Source organism: Colletotrichum paranaense (assembly GCF_030867605.1).
Source record: "Colletotrichum paranaense strain IMI 384185 chromosome Unknown Scaffold_12.1, whole genome shotgun sequence".
Lineage (NCBI taxonomy): Eukaryota > Fungi > Ascomycota > Sordariomycetes > Glomerellales > Glomerellaceae > Colletotrichum > Colletotrichum paranaense.
Window position 1 is genome coordinate 1,239,301 of NW_026848970.1, and position 19,567 is coordinate 1,258,867.

Sequence of the window (19,567 nt, forward strand, 5' to 3'; positions counted from 1 at the left end):
TTCCAGGCACGGTTAATGTAAACATGTTTCGAGGCACAACTTCGTATGACCCGAAATTCGTGAAGTCTGCCATGAAAATCGAAATTTGACTTGTCTTAGACCTGGCTCCAATTTGCAACAAGAGGCTTTGATTGAGACGCACTGTTGAGACTATTGACAGAGCCTTACTGCAAGTCTGCTTCTGTACTCTGACAACCTCTGGGAAACGCACGAAATAGGTAAATGCCCGACTTGCTTTTGATCTCGTACCGAAGATCTCTTGATAGAATCGCGAAGGACCGCATTTCTTGACTTCTGATGATTGAACAATTACACAAGTCGTTGTGAGGTTGATACAGAGTAGTACAACACCAATACGTCTTACTACGCCGCCAACCACGTCGCATTGGCAGCAACTCCAATGCTAGATATCTTGGCATGCCGCATCATTCTCCTGTACTCCTCAATCTTGGAAAGCCCAACCATGACAACTTCCTCGACAGCCTCCTGTCCAATATTCTTCTTCCAGACAGAAATCACACCATTGACTTGATGATCGTCAATCGTGACAGACAAAATCATCTCCGTCTCATTCCTCAGCTCCCACGACGCCCGTCCATACGCCTTCATACCCGTCGCCTTCCAATGCACATTGCCCAGCTCGCCTAACTCGTACTTTCCATCGCTCTCTTTGATATCAATCTTGAGCGCACGTTGCAAGAATTGGATCTCGGTCTGGGCAGGCAGGGTGTGGAAATCGATCACGGCCACTTCTTGGCCTCCATTCGAGGGTGATGTGACATAGCACTTGTCTCCCCAGGCTGCGAGGACTGCTTGCCGTTTTACTTCGTATCGCGGTATTGTGTCGCCCTTTACGCCGAGGATGCGGCGATGATCTTTGAGCGCGGTGTAGTGGATTTCCAGGGCAGGTGTCTCTTCGGTGCGGCGTTTGTCCGGGGTGGCGTCTACGCGGACGATGAACTTTTCAAGCCAGCCGGGAGCCATTGTGATGATTTCGACGGGGGGTAATTTGTATAGTAAGAATGTTATCTGGATATGTCAAGGCTTTTGTGTATCGGTTATTTCTTTCGTCCCTCGACTTATGCTGTCAGGCGTCGAGTCACAAGGCTCATAGATATAGCTGTTGCCTGAATGACTCCATCGTACGAAGAATCATAGTGTTAATACCTCTTAAGTGGGACATCTCAGCCCAGCTGGGCAAAGCGAGACTGGGTGTTTTTGAGGTCCCCATCATTGTCATGGGCATACTATTCCGATGGCGGAGTTGGCGGAGGAGTTTCCCGGGTAGAGATCCACTGTCGGAGCTTCAGGAGCCTTGTCGTCTATCTCAAAGTAGACGAAACGGTAGAAAGTGGGGGTTCTCCGGCTCAGACCCGTGATTTCGGGCCCCAATATCGTCTTCGGGGTCCATTATTGGTCCTTTCGGGCTCTATTTGTAGGGAAATTGAACAAAGCCTCAGGGTCCGAGGTCATCTAATGGTAGCCAAGCACCTGGTCGTCGGGAGAACGGCATACTTGAACTTGCGGTGGTTCTCCTCGTACCTTATTACCTCACCTTTAGGCCTGAATTCATGCAATATGAACACCAAGGCACGAGAATTGAATGATTCAAGTCCTATCGAGAACTTGAGGGAAGGTAGCTTGCCTAAGGTACGTCACAGATACATGCAACTCAGGGGAGTTCCTATACATGGTTTGGCTACTACTGTTTATTCCAGAACTATTCGGCTCTTATTGATCAAGCGGAAGCTTGGAAAGGCGTGCGCAGACATAATGAGAAAAGCCACTCGGAAGTTGGGATTAAAAGTTCATGATGATGGATGATGGATCAACAGCGCTGCGATATGCGTCAATTCCTTTTGGGTGAAAACTCTGGGAACTAAGGATGGGTCCTAATTGAAAGCATGGTACATCGTTTGGCTTTTATTATTACAAGAGCATTGTGGTAAGTGAAGCAGACATGGGCGCCGGCAACACCTGAGCGGGCCAGCGCCGCTACGGCATCGTCCATAGCGCCGTCGGAAACCCGGGCCCGGCCAGTGTCACTCCGTCCGGCCGGTTACCAATTCAACGTTACGCCATCCGATCAGCTCTGCAAATGTAAAAGTTGAGACGGAGACTATCTCTCCGGACAGCACGGGCACTGCCAAGATGTTGTCCAAGAACACTTGCAATTTCCGCCTCATTCAAATCGGTTATTTAGGCTCATTACCGGATGCGACGCTGATCTCCACCCCCTCAATTGGTGGAAACTCTGCTCCCCCAGCAGAGACTCATGAATTTTCACTTAAATGTCGAGAGTTCGGATTCGGACGCAGGGTCACGGAGTAGCCCGGGCACAAAGTCTTCAGAGAACTTAACTTTGGAGACATGTTTCCACCTTAAATTTTCACCTCTATGGACATCACTCTGGGTCAATGTGGCGTGATACAGGGCTGCAGAAGCGACATAAGATAAGCATTTCGGATGCCACCTACAAACTGCACATGGCTCAACAGCTCTATCGGCTGAGACATCTTCTCAAGGTAATATTTTGACCGTTTATATTAATCACACCTTTTACCTTTCAGATGACAACATTGCGCGACTTTAAACTTGAATGGCGGGACTCGGGAGTTGCCCCTCTCAGCTTAGCTCGGCGCACCTGTCAACCTCCCGGTTCTCCACTCCCGGGGGAACACCCCGGACTCGGGAATCTCGGTGCAGCATCACTCCGCTCCAAGATGCAAACTTTACTGCCGCGCTTGAGACGATGTGACCGGTCTTCTATTCCGTGCAGCTACAAAACATCTCATATATCCACCGGAGCTGCTCCAATGTGACCTTTGTGATCCTCATTGTCTCTCCAGCTTAGAGCATGCCCTTGAGGTTCCTCAGAAGATCAGCATCCAAGCCCCCGGGTCGAGATCATCACATAAGTCATCAAGCTCTCAAACTTCTGCTCTCCTCCTCTTAACCATCCACCATGCGTATTCTCACCGCACTCCTCGCCCTAGCCACCTCGACTATGGCAGAGACACTCCTCTACAGCAACCCGCTGAACTCAACCGCCGACGTCGCAACCTGGGTGGCAGAAGGCCCCCTCACCATCGCAGCCGTCAACGATACCCTCGAGCTCTCGGGCGGCGGCAACCCAGACGACTACTTCGTCTACTGGGTCCCCGAAGTCTTCCCCGACGGCATCCGCATCACTTGGGAATTCTCCCCGCGCAACGAACCCGGCCTGGCCATGTTCTTCTTCGGCGCCGCCACCGTCGCCGACGACGGCAAGGGGTCCATCTTTGACCCGTCCCTCAAGCCCAGGAACGGGAGCTACCCGCAGTACCACTCCTCCGACATACGTACGCTGCATGCGTCCTACTTCCGCAGGCGCTGGCCCGAAGAGAGGGCGTTCCATCTGGCGAACCTGCGCAAGTCACCTGGATTCCACCTTGTTTCTCAAGGCGCGGACCCCTTGCCCCCCGTCCCTGATGCCGCTGGTGCGTTTTACAAGATTGAGGTCATCAAGGACAAGCGCGAGGTGAAGTTCCGCATCAACGACTTGCCCATCTTTGAGTTTTACGACGACAAGTCCACGGGACCTATTATCCGGGACGGAAGAATTGGGTTCAGACAGATGCAACCTCTTGTTGCGAGATATCGTAACCTTCAGGTATGGAAGCTTTGAAGAAAGGACGATGACGGACATGAATAGATGTATTATGATGCCTTGATGTAATCAATAATAAGCCACTATGACTGCGACCGCACTTCTTCAACCTCCTTTAATCATCGTGCTCCTGAACCCCATTCCGTAGCCTTGATCTCCATCGAATGGGTCGGCCCAGATCAGCCGGCAACTTGGGCACAACCTCGCTCGTCACAGACCCCTCGTCGCCAATCTTATCCAGCTCCTCGATCAAATCAGCAACATCCGGCGGTGGCGCCGTATCGAACACGGCCTGGATATCACCGTGCGGCGAAAATCCCGAAAGCTGCCACCCCAAGAACCTTCGGCGGCCACCGCCACCATTCATCTTCTTCCTCATCCGGCGCGAGAATTGTCGCCTCTCGTATAGACTGATGAGCAGCAGGGTCGGCAAGTTCAGCGCGCGGATCAGCGCCACGTTGACCCTGTGAAACGTCTCGGCTGACACGGCGAACCGTAATGGCAGCAGCGTCGCAAGCGCAAAGATGTTGAAAGGCGGCGGGTACGCGAAAATGGCATCGCTTTTGACACCCTCGAAAGTCAGCACCGCGCGGCGGAAGCGCACCTCGGCCGCCTCGTCGGCAATAATGTTGGAAAAGGTGTTTGTCAGAACGGCGACGAGGATCGTCAGGAACAGCGTGTTGCCGAGGAACGCGAAGCCGACCATGAGCGCCGGGCCGAGAATGATGTGAAACTGCGTCGACTCCTGGATGCCGGTACCGTCGAGACCGAACCAGATCCAGAGCATCCACTTGCAAATGGCAAACCACGAAGGCGTCTCGTTGAGGTTATCGTTGGAGTCGATGAGCCACTGTAGCGCAAGGAGGAAACCCATGAAGCACCAGCACGCGAGGAACGACAGCAGCAAGAAATCCTTCATCATGGCGTGCAGGGAGATGAGGACGATGTTGTCGGGTGCGATGTTGAAGGCGACGCGGGTGAGGAGGATCGGCGCCGCGAGCGGGAGGATGTGTAGGCCATGGCCGTCGGGGAAGTGTCCTGCGCCTACGTCGTAGATGCGCGCGAGGACGTATACAGCGTAGATTGCGGAAAAGGTGACGTCAAGCCAGGACCAGAGGTTTTGCGCGTGGACCTCCCAGCCATGTTCCGCGACGGCGGCAACTTCGTCGAGGACCCAGCCGGCAGCGTAGATGCAGAAGAGGAACTCGAAGACCTCGTTGCTGCTGCGACGGTAGAGCATAGCGAGGAAGTAGAGTACCATCAGGATGAGGAACTGAACGAATTCTATGGAATTACGGGAGCGCGGGACGATGAGGCGGTAGTGGTTCAGGAGGGGTGCTTTCCGCGGGTCGTAGAGGGAGATGGGGCGGTACTCGTAGTGGTCGGGCAAGATGTCGACAAAAGAGAGCGGGGTGTAGACGACGCGGCCCTCGTAGACGGCGTTGATGACGCGCTGGCACCCGGGCGAGGAGATAAAGGTCTTGCTCTCGGAGAGGATGGCCAGCTCGAGGGCGGTGAGTTTGCGTTCGAGACCACCACGTTCCTGGGGTGCCCACTGCCGACGGCCTTCGAACTCTACGGCTTCGGGGGCGCCCTCAAACGGATCGAAGCCGCCGACGAGGAGGCGCGAGAGGAAGAGGAGGCCTTGGGAGCCCGGGTTGGCTTCGTGGAAGCGGCGGAGGACGCGGGCTGCTACGAGTTCGCAGAGCGTTGCACGTGCTACGTTGACGGGTTGGTGGACTGAAGTTGCCTGCTGGCGGAGGAAGTAGAGGCGGTTGGCAAGGAGGCAGTAAACTTGTTTTGGTGTTAGTCATGAGTAGTACTGAAGAGAAGGGGGATCACATACCTATGGTGATGTCGTTGGGATGATACAGACGCTCAACGAGAGGCCGGACGATGAGAATGTTCATCCTCGGGTCACTCAACTGGCTCAGTGTGTATGGATCATCTAGATCTCAGTGTGAGTACACTTGTTTCCTGACATTGAAAGTTGGTCCTTACCTATACTTGCATTGATGAGCCGGCGGACGCTATCTAAAGGTCAGCATCTTACTACCCCAATTTGACTGAACATCAGATATTCCGGGCTTTGATGGACGTACCGATGCATTGAAACATATATGGGCAGCTCAGAAACTGAAGACGTAATCCCTGGTTTCTCTTCATCATCACCATCACCAAGACAAGCCTCAGTCTCGGAGCCGCCAGCGACACCAGGACCTTCGTCGTCGTCCTCCTCGTCACCACGACACCTCTGACGGCCCGTCCACAACTTGGCCTCTTCCGCCATCTCCTCCGTCGGCGACCGTCTCATCTCCAGCTTCTCACAGGTCGGTGTGGTCCGTCTGCGTCGCAAATACATTCACTTTTGCTATGGGATACATCAAGAGGCAAATGGTGACGGCAGGCAGATCAAAGGGCCATGGACAATCAGAGAAACTAGCACCTGTCCTAATTGTCCACTGACGAATCATCCCCTTAAAAAGGACAATACGGAACAGCTGGGGTAAAGGGGCCCTGTTTTTAGTCATGGAATCTTGGCGATTCATTACAAGACACCAGCCGCGATGCCCAGGATTTGGGAGGAAACCATTATGTAACTGCGAGTCGCTGCGCACGCGCGTAGCCGGTAACCCCTGACAAGGCGCCAAACACCGAAGCCGTGCTAAATGAGCCTCCCGGTGGAAGCAAATAACGAGGGACGAGGAGTCTAGAGAAAGAACGGAAGCTTGAGCTTCAGATAGGATCTTCAGCGAAAGCTCCGTGTGAGGCAGGAATGCATGTAGAAGGCACAGGGTCAAAACGGAGTAGCAATGGATCCATTACGTTTATCCCGAATTGAAGGCAATAACTCTGAAGGCTTTGGACCAGAGCAGACTGGTTGTGGGAGGAAGCATCCAACCCGAAGAGAGAGACAAAAAAGAGTTCACCACCGGTATAGCTACACCTCTTGATGCTCATGGAATTTGCGCCCGGGAACTCTTAGCATTCATATTCCAGGCTTGTTCGTGGACTTAAGCACTCCACCTTCCAGTCACTTCTGTCCCAATCGCAGAGTTTGATAGAATGTAACGAGGTCATCAGACATAGACTGGCAATCTGGAGACCGTTGAACAGCGGATACCCGGGCTTCATCACTGTCTCCGCCAAGCCGGGCATGGCAAGAGTAAGGTAAGGGAGGTCGCGTTCGCAAATCCGGGGTCCACCAAGACCAACCCTCTCGGAGCACCGGCCTTACATTTCTCCCTTTCGCCTGGCGCCTCAGCGGGGCCTGCCCAACCACCCGCAACCACCATCCCGACCGCGGGGTCCTATCGATAACCGTCACCCAGCTTCATCACCACGCAACGTCATCCAGGCAACGACACAAACGCCCACCAAAACCCAAAGATACTCACAACCTCACCAGGCTCACCACACCTCCTCTCCGACACCCCAAGAGACAAAGATCCCCTCCCCCACGAACCTCAGCAACACACACAAATCGCCAGCAACCATGAACCGCCTCTTCGGCGCAGCCCCCAAGGGCCCAAAACCAACCCTAAACAGCGCAATCACAAACATCGACGACCGCATCTCCTCAATCGACGTGAAACTCTCCGCCCTCACCGCAGAACTAAACACCTACCAACAAAAACTCTCCAAAATGCGCGACGGCCCCGGCAAAAACGCGATAAAGCAAAAGGCGCTAAAGGTCCTCCAGCGCCGCAAAATGTACGAGTCCCAGCGCGACCAGCTCCAGTCCCAGGTCTGGAACATGGAGCAGGCGCAGACGATGCAGGATAACCTGAAAAATACCATGGCCACCGTCGACGCGCTCAAGACGACCAATAAAGAACTCAAGAAGCAGTACGGGAAGGTGGATATCGACAAGATTGAAAGGTTGCAGGATGAGATGGCGGATTTGATGGATATTGGAAATGATATCCAGGAGAGTCTGGCGAGGTCGTATGATGTGCCCGAGGACGTGGACGAGGCGGAGCTGGATGCCGAGTTGGAGGCGTTGGGGATGGAGGCTGAGTTGGAGCCCGAGATGGGCGCTATGCCGAGTTTCTTGCAGGAGGAGTTGCCCGAGTTTGTGGATGAGGAGCCGGCCAAGGAGGGTGCCAAGCTCAAGGAGGCTGCTGGCTAATATGCTTGCAGAGTGTCGTGTAGGAAATGAGATAAAGACTACATGGGAGAGCAAAGGCAAGCTTTTGGAGAGTTTCGTATCTCGGCGTAATGGCATACCTCATATCCACTTCATTACAAGTGCCAGGCACTGTGGCTATTCATATTCACAACTCGAATTCACTTCTTATTGTTCCGACACTCCTCTTCTTCCCAAAAATAAAACCAACGAGCCCTCCCTCTGCCGATACGATTCGCTATGCCAGTGAGATGCTGCTACTACTACTACTGCTATTTCAACACGCCACGTCGTCCGCCTCTAGTCCACTGTCCCAAAGAACCGCGCAACCTCCTCCAGCTCCGGGTCATTGTTGCAAAAGTCCCAGCCCACAATGACACTCGTCTGACTACAACAAATGATCCTGCGGGCATCGTATTGCAACTTAAACACCCTTGCAGGGCCGTTGTCGCCGTTGGCAATGTGCGGGTGGTGCGCCGCGTCCGGCACAGGGTTTTGCGCACCTTGTACCGGCACCGGCGTCGCCTGAGTCTGAACAGGCGCTCCCGGCTGCGTCGGCTGTGCTTGATTCTGAGCTTGTCCCTGGATGTGTAAATGTCCTTGCACCTGGGGCGTCGCAGGTCCGGCGGCGGGTGTAGCGGCGGTGGCGGCGGCAGCTTCTTGTTCTTGAGCGTGTCGCTGGCGCACAACTTCCATATGAAATCTGGTAAGAGTCGGCTGCTGGACCTGTGTGCTTGACGACGGAGCGAATCCATTCAAGGGTGGCAGCGATGGCGGATCAATTGTTTGCGTCTCGCGGTTCGCCATAAGACGGCGCGACTGGTTGAGTTGCGTCTCCAAAAGAGCAGCGTTGAGCACATTGCGGAGGTCGGCTCTGATGCGCGGGTTTGGCTCTCTGCTAATAGCAGCCTGAATGTGTGAATTGTAAACCAACATTGTCGGGTAATGGTGCAAAGCCTGGCGCAGCTGTGTCGGTCCCCGAGGCACAACCGCGTCAATCAGGTTCATAAAAGCCTGTGCCGAATCGGGCGTAATGGTGGCAATAATGGGATTGTCGACGGTCGTCCTGGGAGAAGATCCCCGAGTGCCGCGCGTCGTGGATGAGGAGCTTGACTCCAAGTTTGCCAGCATCTCTTGTGCGGTGAGCTGTGAAGCCGCTCTTGCCGCAGCTTGAGCTTGGCTTTGCGCTGCCGCGGCTCCCTCTTCCTGACGCAGATGTTGCGTGTCCTTCCAGACGCCCTCCTTATCACGGCGCCAGATGATGATACTCTGGTCGTAGGAGCCAGACACGATGCGAGCGTATTTGCCGCCACCGCCGCCGGGGGGAAGAATGGCACCATACGCCGTAATGTCCTCCGGTCGTTGACTACCCGCGTTACGGGCCTGGGCACGACCACGGCGGCTGCCATGATCGCTAAAGGGGCTGACGACTCCATCAGCTACCGCCTTAAAGTAGATCTCGTCAATCCTCTTGGCCTCAGCCTTATCCTCTTCAGCGCTATAAGGAAGATCGCCGAAACCAGCCTGGACCGTTCGCACAAGGTTCGTGTGCGCGCGCAGACTGGCGACTTCGAGACCCGTGAACCTGTCAAACACCTTGACCTCGTTGTCACTGCTGCCGCTAACAATCCTCCGACCGTCGTACTGCACGCAGGCAATGCCCTTGCTATGGCCAACGACTGTCCGGATACAGACCTGCTTTGTCCAGTCCCAGACCTTGATGTTTCTGTCACCGCTGGCTGACACCACTTCGTTGCCATGGATCTGAACGGCGTTGACAGCCGCGCCATGTCCGTCCAGAGAACCAATAAGGCTATACGCAGGCTTGAGGGGCAGGTCGTCCATGGGATTGCCGTATCCGTAGTCCCTGACGCGTTTCGGGGCGTTGAAGACGACATCGCCATCACCGTAGCCGGGGTCACCGTATTTAAGAGGACGGCGGTTGAAAATCTTGATGGTCTTGTCCTTTGAGCATGTGACCAGAATCCTCTTGTCAAATTTGATGTTGAGAACCGACTCAGAGTGAGCATTCTTGAGCCTTTGAATCATCTGTCCTGTTGAAAACTTCCACAGAATGACGTTGGAGTCACTGCTTCCAGAGACGATCAAATCTTCGTCCTTGTCCGCATCGAACTGCAGGCAGAGCACAGATCCAGTATGGCCTTCCAGGGGGGGCCTCAACAATCGCTGGGTGTGCAGACTCCAGATACGAAGGGTCTTGTCACGACTACCGCTAACGAGGTATTCGCTGTCGAATTGCAGACTGTATATGCACTCTTGGTGGCCTTCTTGCGGGTGATCCGGGTGGGGCAGCTGGAAGTTGGTGAACTTCCCAAGCTCCCAGTTTTGCTCCAGGCGGTAGCGCATCGTATATAGATACTTCCAGTCGAGCCTGTACCGTCGGCTAGGTGCGTCCCAGGACCATAGTGACGACCGCGAGATTCTGCCGAGAGCGTCGGTGGACATTATGGGCGGCAGCGAGTCTTCCTTGACAAGAGCGGCGCGCAACATAGGCGACGCTTTACCCTTGCCCTTGGTGTCGACGCCGAAATTTCTCTCTGTACTTCGACGTGTGGACCCCGAAGCCGACCTGTCCAGATCCATATCTCCATGTTGCGGCGTAGCTGAACTCCGAGAGAAGCCGAATGACGAGGCAGGGCTGCCAAAGATGCTGTTGCCCATGATTGAGTTCATCGAATCTTCCCTGGTGACCGAAGCCCCGGCGTCCGTCATCTCGAGATCGTTGTCTTCGGATATCGCACGCTTCTTATGCGTGTGGCCGTCCTCGCATGATCGAACCCTGTGGAGCGAGCTGGGGGATTGGTTCTGAGGTTTGTTCGCATCTTCTTCCCACTTGTTGACTTCCGAGTAGATGGCCTTCCAGCCCTCCATATTGTACAGCTTCTCCCATAGCTTGCGGTCGAGGGCCAGTTCGTGCCAGGCGTGGCAAGCCTTGGCGACGTGGATGAGAGAGAGGGGATCGAGGTATCCGAGAATCTTCAGGCAAACTTCTGTCGGCAAGTAGTGAACGAAGTTGATGTACATGCGAGGATGTAGACGCTCGACGATTTCGACGATGGTCGATGTGGGTAGCTGGTCGAGAAGAGCAATAGCAAGCTCTGTTCATTTGGCAAAGTGTCGTGTCAGTTGTTACCCCAAGGACTTTGAGCAAGCAGAGCAAACGTCTGCCCTGCTGCAGCTGCATCACAGGGCAAGGTAAACGTACCAGTCTTTTCAGAGGTGGACAGGCCGGGGAGATGCTGGGCGAGCCAGGCGGGCAGGTCTGCAGGTGGACGCGAGGCCGAGACATCCTGAGTGCCGCTGAAGCTAGGGTTCAGAGGGTCTTCGGAGTAGCCCTCGTCGGGCTGTTGTGAGGTAAAGGCAGACATGTCTGGCGAGAGTGTGTAGTTCGAGAGGTTATGGAGATGTCGCGCAGGACTTGGTCTCTACGGCTCTTCTCTAATGGCAAGGTATGCGCAGTCGCGGGCCATGCGTGCGAGGGGCAGACGGGGTTCGTGCTCGGTCGCGGGGTGGACTACGGTCGATTGGCTTCTCTGGAATGCTTTGTGGTGGTGGTCGTCGTCGTCGTCGTCTTCTTGGCCGAGAGTATGCAGCGGGAGAGAGAGGCAAGTGAGACTATGGGCGGACTGATATCCAGGGAAGTCTTTGGGCGACGTGATGCAAGGCGGCTAGGGTTCCTTTGATGGGCGTGGTTACGTATTGGTGGTGATGCAATGGTAGTGTAGAATGTTGTCTTAGTTGTGTCGCATCCAGAAAATAAAGCAAGGAATGGGTGCGGCGAGAGAGCTGCGAGTGTAGATGCAACAGCAGAAGCAAGGCAAGCAAAGAGAAGAGGAGATGGGACAGGGTGTGGGGTGGGAAAATGGTTGGATTGAGATTTTGGGATTGAGATGGAGAGTTGGATTGGGGAAAGGAAGGGTTGGTTGGATGATGTTAAACGGCGGGTTGAAGGTTTGGATGTTTGGATGCTGGGCTGACCGGGGGCGGCAGGGCGGGTGGAAATGTAGCGGGAGCGCTTGGCCGTTGTTGGTTGAAGATGCCTGGATGTCGCCGTGAGGTAAGCAGGCAGGGCAATAATTACGGATGCAGGTAAGCGATCCAGACCTGCCGGACAATTAGGTGACAGTTCAGGTGAGCAAGGTGAACACAAGGCAATGGAAGGCAAGACGAGGCAGCGGAGTGCGGAAGGGCGAGAGGCGGCGGCGGCGGCGGCGGGCGGTAAGAAGACGGGAACCTTAGGGAAGCCAAGTGGGCACTGGGCGGGGATTGCTTTGCAGCCTGGAAAGCCTGTTTTTTGGTCCCTGGGAATCACCTCAACCTGGAAAATTGGTGATTGGGATAGGAGAGGGGAAACGAGGGAACCATGGAACATGGAAACACATGAACACAGCACCACAGCATCACAACAAGTTGACCGCTGAGCAACTACGGTACTATGCATACGGATCCACGGATACCTCATGCAAACCAGTTTTTGACAGACTGAGAGAGGGCGGAGGTGGCGGGATGGGATGGGGATGATGGAGCAATAACAGACGGGTCCGGCGATTATCACTTATCCTTGTTCTCTTGTCTGAAGACATTGCTCCTCACACTTCTATTGCTATTTACTCTCCTCAGTCTCCATGTCTGTTGATCAGAGCAATTGACCAATATCATCATCGCATCGCATCCCCTTATCCCCTCGGCATCCTCTCACGGTGCCCATCTCCAACCTCTCATCCTCATCCCCCCATCGACCCCCTCTGATATCCATACTGAGTGCGGATCCCAGACCAAGTCAGTGACAAGAGGTGTGGACATGCAACAGACAAAGTAGGCAAGGACCGGCAGGCAAAAAATAAGCCGCAAGAACAAGGGGGCCGCCCAAGCAATGCGGAGCGACCACCGGCCGCGGGAGTCTGCCGCCACGTCCGTCCACCGCCCGCATTCCACTCACTCACTCTGCGTTACTCCTATAAAGCTTTCCAGCAATCACTTTACATGGTGCGGGCAAGGCATAGGGTCAGACCATACGCCAAAGCCGTCGCGTTCTCAGACAGCAGATTCTCCCAAACGCCTCCTGGAAGCAGAACGGCTTCCGGGAAGAATGTGAAAGGAAGCAAAAGATAATGATGCATCATCCAGCCCTCTCACTCCCATCTACTTTCAAGTTGCCATACTCCTCAAATTACAACTTTCCCCCTCCCGCTTGTGCCTGCCGCTTCACTGCACGAAATACATACATACAATACCTAGGCTTCGCAAAAGACCCGCAAATGAGCAGCAACGGGTGGCAAAAATGCGGGAGGGGCTTCGAGTGGAGTTGAATTCAGAACGTGCCAGCAGAAAGCAAGATTCAAAAGTGAAAAAAGACCTCACCTCAAGCTTATGGGGAATCCTAAGTTTACTAACTATAGTTGGGCAAGAGTGTGGTATGACACATGTGTGCCTATCCAGATTTAGACACACCCGCTGCCGGCCGACGACTTGTCTTGCATTTTGCATATCCCCACGAACGCAGGGTGAGATCTTGTCCTTTGGAGAGTTCGTGATCTCAGATACTCGCATAGTACATGAGACACATATCTAGATCTTGCAACTACCCAGAGATCCCAGGTTAGAAATGACCTTGATCTCATCCCCCCTCAGCTTACTTGAAACATAATCACCATAATACCCATCCATATCATGAGCCGTAGCGTTCCCTCACATATACCTCATACCCGCAGATACACCTCCCTTCCCAATTTAAGCTCACAACTCAATCGGCCAAGAAAGTTTATTCTTCTTCTCAGTGAATCCCCTTCTATCTTGTTTGACTACCTACACATAAATAACATTCACGATTCCCCTCCCCTCCGACGCCGACTTGTCCATCGGACAGCAAAGCCCATGTTCCCTCTTTTACCACTCCCATCGGGCTGCCGAGACTAGTATGGTTCATCGCAACATGAAATGCTAATTATGTGTCCAGACTCAGCTCTACCTCTTAGGTTCCTGTATGTTACCTTCCAAGTTGTTTCCCATGCATCTTGGCTTTCATCACTGGCCGGTGCCATAGGACGCTTTTTTGATACTGGCCCATTCCACTTACCCAAGGCCGGTTGTACTTACTGTTGACTGCCTCATCATTCACCACTTAAGCAAAAGAAAAGAAAAAATAAGGTGAGGCAAATTATATAGACATTTTCTCGCCACCTACCTTCATGGTTTCCCTTGCGCCTACGAGCTGCTGTCGAGAGAGCCGGAAAAACGGAAAGCCGAATGATAAGTCAACTGACACGTGTACGGTGCAGATCGGCGGCGGCGAACGTCCCGCCCTGATCAATAGTTTCCCCTTTCTCTTCTCTCACTCGTGATTTGAAATGGCCAATTCTCGGCCCTACCATGAAAGGAGGTGGACATGATCGCTCTGCCGATTCATCCGGCTTCAGCCATGAGTCGACACCAGGTGCTTCTGCCCTCCCCGGTGAGCCTCCGAAAAGTGACAACGCCCGGTCCGGGTATCCGTATGACTGCGCCTACCTCTCAGGTACTGAAAGCGCGGCAAGAAGTTCAGGAGGCTCATTAGGACAAACACGAGGGATCCCTCATCGTGATCTCTAAGGGACTCTCCTGACAGATGCAGGTCGAGCACGAACAGAGGCGGCGGGAACGACGTCGCACATGCCAGAAAACTCCAATGAGGAAGCCGGCTTGGCTTCAATGACTTTCCCATCCGCCCGCAGTCATGTCGCACGAAACTTTTCTTGTGCGCGCGCTGTTCGGAGCTGACCTTGCCATTCTCCAGAAAACCTCCGGGTGAGTTTCTTGGGTGTTCGCCTCTTCTGCACGTCAGCCCGGGACTCCCCTCTCTGAATGCTTGCCTCCGAAGGGGGTATGACGTTCTTTCTCTATTAGAGGCTGCTCGTGTGAGTGCAGGCGTGTCATTGCCGGGCGCATCGAGTCGCGCACAAGATCACGAGGCGACGCTCAATAATCAGATTGTTTCCCGAACTGCGATGAGTCAAGGCAAGCTGTGTCCGTAAAAGCACAGGCTCTGGATGAGTGCTCTCAGAATGGAACGCCTGTTTGTGATAATGGACAATCAGAATGAGGCGAAATAATCCCCGAGCTTCGTCAGGCCACTCCGTGAACAATCGGCCTAAAGTGATTTTCCGGGGTACTTCGGCTTTTGCGTGGATCCACCACGAGTCCTACGGTCCCTATTCGTATCCGTGAGGTCTAGTCCTACCAGTTAAGGGATGGGCCGCGAGAGATGCCGTGGTTTGCGTGGGTGCATGCACGAGAGATTTGTCCCGATAGACTATCCCCAGTTTGTCCGTCCTGTGTGAGCCTCAGCCCAATGGTGACATCTTGGCATCCTCTGCAAAATACCATTGGTGAAAACCTCATGCTATCATAGACTCTCACCTGTCTTTGTGATGTCTCGTCCTCAAACAATTTTCTGGAGGAAAACAAACAACGGGCAAAGAAAGACCGGGTGCCGCGGCTGATCCCCATGCTCTTTGACGGCGTCTGCTAAACTGCGAATGGCATAAACTGTGCAGCTCAGGCGCATCGCATCGGTCTTGAACTATCCAGCGGCCGCCGAGTCTCAACCATGCCGCCTTGAGACGGGGCCGGTACTCATCATCAAGCCACCGAAAACGCCTCTCGCTCCGAGCAGCTCGCACCACCGCCCCAGCCCGGACCGCCCAGGCCGAGAGTGAGACGCACCGTTGAAGCCTCCAAGCCTGGGGCTGAGGTGGCCAGCTGCGATACTGGACTTGCATAGGTAATTCTCTTTTGCAGGATATGTACACGGGAAGAAACAAGGACGAGCGCCATGTTTGGCATCGACAGCCCATCCCACAATCCAGCACAGGCACAAGAGGTAATCTGAAGCACATTGCAGCGCATCCTGAAGGGTGAGAACATTTGCTCGGGACATCCTTCGTTCGGAGTGGATTCCGCTCGCCTTTCTGGAGGCTAGCCGTCGTGACCCATGTCGGCCATCCCATGTTAGGCGTTGGTTGAGTGGTCCAGAAAATCCCAAAATAAATTCGTCATGTGAGGCTCCCATTGTTTCCTAGACCTTGTGGGACAGCCTACTAGGTGCATGAAGATGGTGTTTCAACGTCTTTGACGTGTTTTGGTCAGCTCATGGAGGGTGGCTTACCGGGACTTGATCCGCGGCTGTGGATTGGATATCCAGCCAGGACTTAGTTCGCAGGGAATTAGGTTTTGTGGCCATGGAGCTAGACATGACGGTACCTATGCCCTTCAACGGGCGGTCGGTAGCCGTGTGCCCGGACAGACTGACAGCGACAGTTGCAGGGTGAGCGTCGTCCTTGATAGCGGTGTGTGGGCGCAAGAGACCCTGAAGAGACTCGACAGCAGAGTCAGAAGAGACCGGGATGGCAGTGCGAGGCTGCACGGCGCATGTCCTGTCTGCAGCGTGAGAGCAGGGTAGTTCCGTGCATTGGAGCATCGAAACAACAGACGGATGGGAGACGCTCATGCGGTTGTCTGAGAACCCATCCACCGATCTCGTCTGCGTATGTGGGTGAGTGAGTCTGTCGGTCGGGCGGTTTGAATTGCTGACGGGCAGCATAGCACAGTGGTGTCTGGAGAGCGAGGGGGGCAAATGTTTGTATCCCTCCTAGCAGCCGGCAGCGCAAGATGTGGTCAAAGTGTGCGAAGAGAAGACGCCTTGCGATATGTGCAGCAGGATATACGGCGGGCGAAGGGGGGAAGGCCCGAAGAGTGCAGACACGACCGGATGGCTGTGCTTGAAGGCGCCTGGCGCACCGTTAGTTTCAATGTTGGGAGGAGACCAACCGCGATGGACTGATTGCGACTGCAGCGGCAGTTGTCGATTGATGCAGGCCGGTCAGGTCTTGTTCGGGTCTTGGCCGAGATGGCGATGCGCATCGAGGTCAGTTTGTCGAATGCAACCCCCAAGATAGGGAATATGCGGCATCAAGTCTGACTGCGGAGGATGTAAAAGGGTTGGTCAGGATGTCTTTGCTCAGAGGGCAGGAGGGGGTCATGGAGATTTTGGCTTTGAGAGCGCAGGAAGGAACCCTTCTTTCTTGGTGCCTTCCCGAGACTCCCCAAGTGTCTTATCGGAGCACAGGCCGGTGCTTTAGCTAAGCCGAGATGGCTTATCTGTACCTTCTCAGGTCCCAATGTGCTCCGTACCTTCCTCACCTTACCTACCTAAGGTACCTTACGCTGAAGTTGTTTCCAGATTCCCTTAATGTAAGGTACCTACCTCTCCAGCTTGTTTTATATTCTTTTTTGAAAGATATCAAGGTGCTCTGCAGTCCATCTTGACTGATTACCTAACTTGCCGAACAGCTCACCGTATGATATTGCCATCTCCATGTCTCCGGCTGAACTTGACTGAGCAATACGAATCATGTTGGGCGCAAGTGGCCTGAGGGGTTTGGACCATCAAGTGGGCAGTCGGCTCATTGTGCAGAGCAACCATGGATGATTGATTTCTACAGCGGGGGGACAAAGGGCCCGGCAGGCATGTCGTGCGACGAGTACCTTGCAGACGCAATGGGGGCATGGCAATCAACCCGACACCGGCTTGAAGGCGCTCGAGCATATGAATACTGTGTAATTTCAGATACAGCTTGATGGTTGTGATTTGTTGGTTTAAAGATGTCTGCAATCGGCTCAAGACAGCGTTGGATTACGACTTCTGTACGGTATAGACTGCGGAGTACCTTATATCGTTGATACGATGCTTGTTAGTGGATGATGTACTTGCCCGTCCCCAGGAAAGGCCCGTTTCCTCCATGCTCGTCATCCAGGGCATAACAATGACAGCCGTCGGAAAACAAGACGCAGGATGCGGGACACGGGACGGGCAGAATGGAGGATCTGCTCAAGACAGTAAGTAGTTAGTCAACAATCCTCCTCAATCCGTATAGTTTGGATAGTGAGTTTTCAGGAAAATGTGTATCATTGAGTCTGCATGTGCTAGAGTCTGCCCCCGGTCTATCCGTACCCTCCATTACAAGTTTCCCCTATCTTTGTTCCATCAACCTTCTCGAACAATGCAGTGCCGGCCAAGTAGATTTACGGATGTGTCCAGGTCTTGTGTTCCTCTGCCTCGTGCTCAATAAACCCCCTCCTCTTTGTCAGTCCGAGTGCCCTCCTTCTCGTATGCCTCAAGGCTTGTCTCCAAGGATCTACGGTGTGGACGGTCGCTCTGTCCGTGATAGAGATCTCGATATTCCTCTGTGATGCTGCAGAGTTGTTGAGAGCACAGATGCTGATTTCTGATAGAGGTCTTCCTGGCCAGTGACGCACCCAAGATATCCCCATTCCCATCCTAATCAATTGTTCCTTCCTTCCCCGTCGAGGCTTGCCCTGCAATACGTATGTACGTACTCTCGCGCCTGAAGGCTGAAGGCTGATGGGATCGCGATACGTACCGGGCGCGCACCACGAGGGCAGAGTCAATCAATGGGAGACGTGAATCTGTCCACTGCGACGGGAGACCAAGCCCAATCTGGACTAGCGCAATCACCCGCTAATTTGAAACGCCCAAAACCTCCATCAGATCAATGCGGCCAACCTGAGGCCGCCTCTCCACCACAGTACCGCGCAGTTGTACCTCCGCTCCCACTTGTGCCTCTTTCTCTCTCTCTCTCTCTCTTTTCGCCGGGCGTCTCTCTGCCTTTCCTTCACCGCGGTAGGCTCAAAGACTCAAAGGACGTGGTTCCGAATCTGTCATCCTCAGACCTCTCAGCCCAACCAACCCGTTCCCACTCACACAACATCCGCCCACCACCACTATCCCACCATTCGTACCCATCACCCCCTTGCTCCTGCTGCCAATACCTTACTCTAGGGGCCCAGGCAATCAGCAGAGCACGGGCGACGAGACACTGCACCACATTGGACCGCAACAGCAACTGGAGCTAGGAACTGGGGACTGGAAACCCGACCTGGCTGGCCTGACCTGGATCTTTCCCCAGCACCCAAGCAAGTTGAAGCAACCACAGAGACTCAGGCGCTTCCACACTCTGTATCCTCAGATCCTAAGGGTACGGATAGTCCCCCCCCCCCTCTGTCTTTGCCTTTGCGGCTTGCCTGTGCCTGTGCCTCTCGCCTTACCCCCTAAACCTTTGCTTTACGTTCCCCCATGCTGCCGTTCACTACCTAGTACCTAACCCAGCCCCCCTCCAGGTTGAATCAAGACACACCCTCATGCACGCCAACTGCATCAGCCTGCGTCCTGCAACAGCGTCCCCAAATCCAGCGACAACTCCAACCTCGACTTGCAATTCTCTGTCGGCAACCTAGCACTCCTCAACCGACACTCCCAAACGATATCCATTTCGCAATACCTCTTGGCCCACGAAGGCTTGTTCGAGATACACGCTATCGCCCACCACTAGTGACACCTAATAGGAGGATCAAGGACCGGACAGGGGTCAAAAAGGCAACTTGTTTCGCCCCGATAGCCCGCATCGCTCCGCACCGCTCCGCAACTTCGACTCGTCGACTCGAAAAACAGACCCGCCCAACCAGCCCAACCTCCCTCCTCCACCGACTTTCGGCGCCGGCACTTCTGTCTCACACACACATACTGCCTTCTATCTCTCTCTCTCTCTCTCGCATACGCACACGCAAACCCCGTACACGAAGACGTCCCTATTCCTCATCGTTATCCGCCTGTTCCAAGTCCGGCAAAACACATAGAGGGGGGCCCTATTCGATCACCACAAGGGGGGGAAATACTAGAGTCCGAACGCCCATCGCTCAAACCCCTTGTTCTC

At 54.1% G+C, this 19,567-nt stretch overlaps 9 protein-coding genes across 9 annotated transcripts; 4 read left to right on the forward strand and 5 right to left on the reverse strand.

Annotated features, from left to right (window-relative positions):
- Window positions 1-363: 363 nt before the first annotated feature.
- CPAR01_13337 (uncharacterized protein) lies at window positions 364-984 on the reverse strand (the record flags this gene model as incomplete). Its single annotated transcript, XM_060497591.1, has 1 exon — window positions 364-984. The coding sequence occupies one exon, from the start codon at window positions 982-984 to the stop codon at window positions 364-366; it is 621 nt and encodes a 206-aa protein (XP_060343984.1).
- Window positions 985-2,965: 1,981 nt separating this feature from the next.
- Window positions 2,966-3,667, forward strand: CPAR01_13338 (YesU protein; the record flags this gene model as incomplete). The annotated part of the gene is made up of 1 exon (XM_060497592.1): window positions 2,966-3,667. One exon carries the CDS (start codon window positions 2,966-2,968, stop codon window positions 3,665-3,667), a length of 702 nt encoding a protein of 233 aa, XP_060343985.1.
- Window positions 3,668-3,764: 97 nt separating this feature from the next.
- On the reverse strand, window positions 3,765-6,242 carry CPAR01_13339 (nonselective cation channel; the record flags this gene model as incomplete). Its single annotated transcript, XM_060497593.1, has 5 exons — window positions 3,765-5,443; window positions 5,496-5,597; window positions 5,651-5,679; window positions 5,752-5,994; window positions 6,202-6,242. 5 exons carry the CDS (start codon window positions 6,240-6,242, stop codon window positions 3,765-3,767), a joined length of 2,094 nt encoding a protein of 697 aa, XP_060343986.1.
- Window positions 6,243-7,145: 903 nt separating this feature from the next.
- Window positions 7,146-7,781, forward strand: CPAR01_13340 (Snf7 family protein; the record flags this gene model as incomplete). The annotated part of the gene is made up of 1 exon (XM_060497594.1): window positions 7,146-7,781. The coding sequence occupies one exon, from the start codon at window positions 7,146-7,148 to the stop codon at window positions 7,779-7,781; it is 636 nt and encodes a 211-aa protein (XP_060343987.1).
- Window positions 7,782-8,078: 297 nt separating this feature from the next.
- CPAR01_13341 (WD domain-containing protein) lies at window positions 8,079-11,167 on the reverse strand (the record flags this gene model as incomplete). Its single annotated transcript, XM_060497595.1, has 2 exons — window positions 8,079-10,897; window positions 11,005-11,167. 2 exons carry the CDS (start codon window positions 11,165-11,167, stop codon window positions 8,079-8,081), a joined length of 2,982 nt encoding a protein of 993 aa, XP_060343988.1.
- A 146-nt stretch (window positions 11,168-11,313) lies between these two features.
- Window positions 11,314-12,171, reverse strand: CPAR01_13342 (uncharacterized protein; the record flags this gene model as incomplete). Its single annotated transcript, XM_060497596.1, has 1 exon — window positions 11,314-12,171. The coding sequence occupies one exon, from the start codon at window positions 12,169-12,171 to the stop codon at window positions 11,314-11,316; it is 858 nt and encodes a 285-aa protein (XP_060343989.1).
- Window positions 12,172-15,416: 3,245 nt separating this feature from the next.
- CPAR01_13343 (uncharacterized protein) lies at window positions 15,417-16,697 on the reverse strand (the record flags this gene model as incomplete). The annotated part of the gene is made up of 4 exons (XM_060497597.1): window positions 15,417-15,662; window positions 15,943-16,214; window positions 16,261-16,549; window positions 16,605-16,697. 4 exons carry the CDS (start codon window positions 16,695-16,697, stop codon window positions 15,417-15,419), a joined length of 900 nt encoding a protein of 299 aa, XP_060343990.1.
- A 1,068-nt stretch (window positions 16,698-17,765) lies between these two features.
- Window positions 17,766-18,026, forward strand: CPAR01_13344 (uncharacterized protein; the record flags this gene model as incomplete). Its single annotated transcript, XM_060497598.1, has 1 exon — window positions 17,766-18,026. A coding segment is annotated over one exon (261 nt), but the record flags the coding sequence as incomplete, so codon positions are not given.
- A 222-nt stretch (window positions 18,027-18,248) lies between these two features.
- On the forward strand, window positions 18,249-19,490 carry CPAR01_13345 (uncharacterized protein; the record flags this gene model as incomplete). The annotated part of the gene is made up of 3 exons (XM_060497599.1): window positions 18,249-18,477; window positions 18,645-18,832; window positions 19,200-19,490. The coding sequence occupies 3 exons, from the start codon at window positions 18,249-18,251 to the stop codon at window positions 19,488-19,490; spliced, it is 708 nt and encodes a 235-aa protein (XP_060343992.1).
- Window positions 19,491-19,567: the final 77 nt, after the last annotated feature.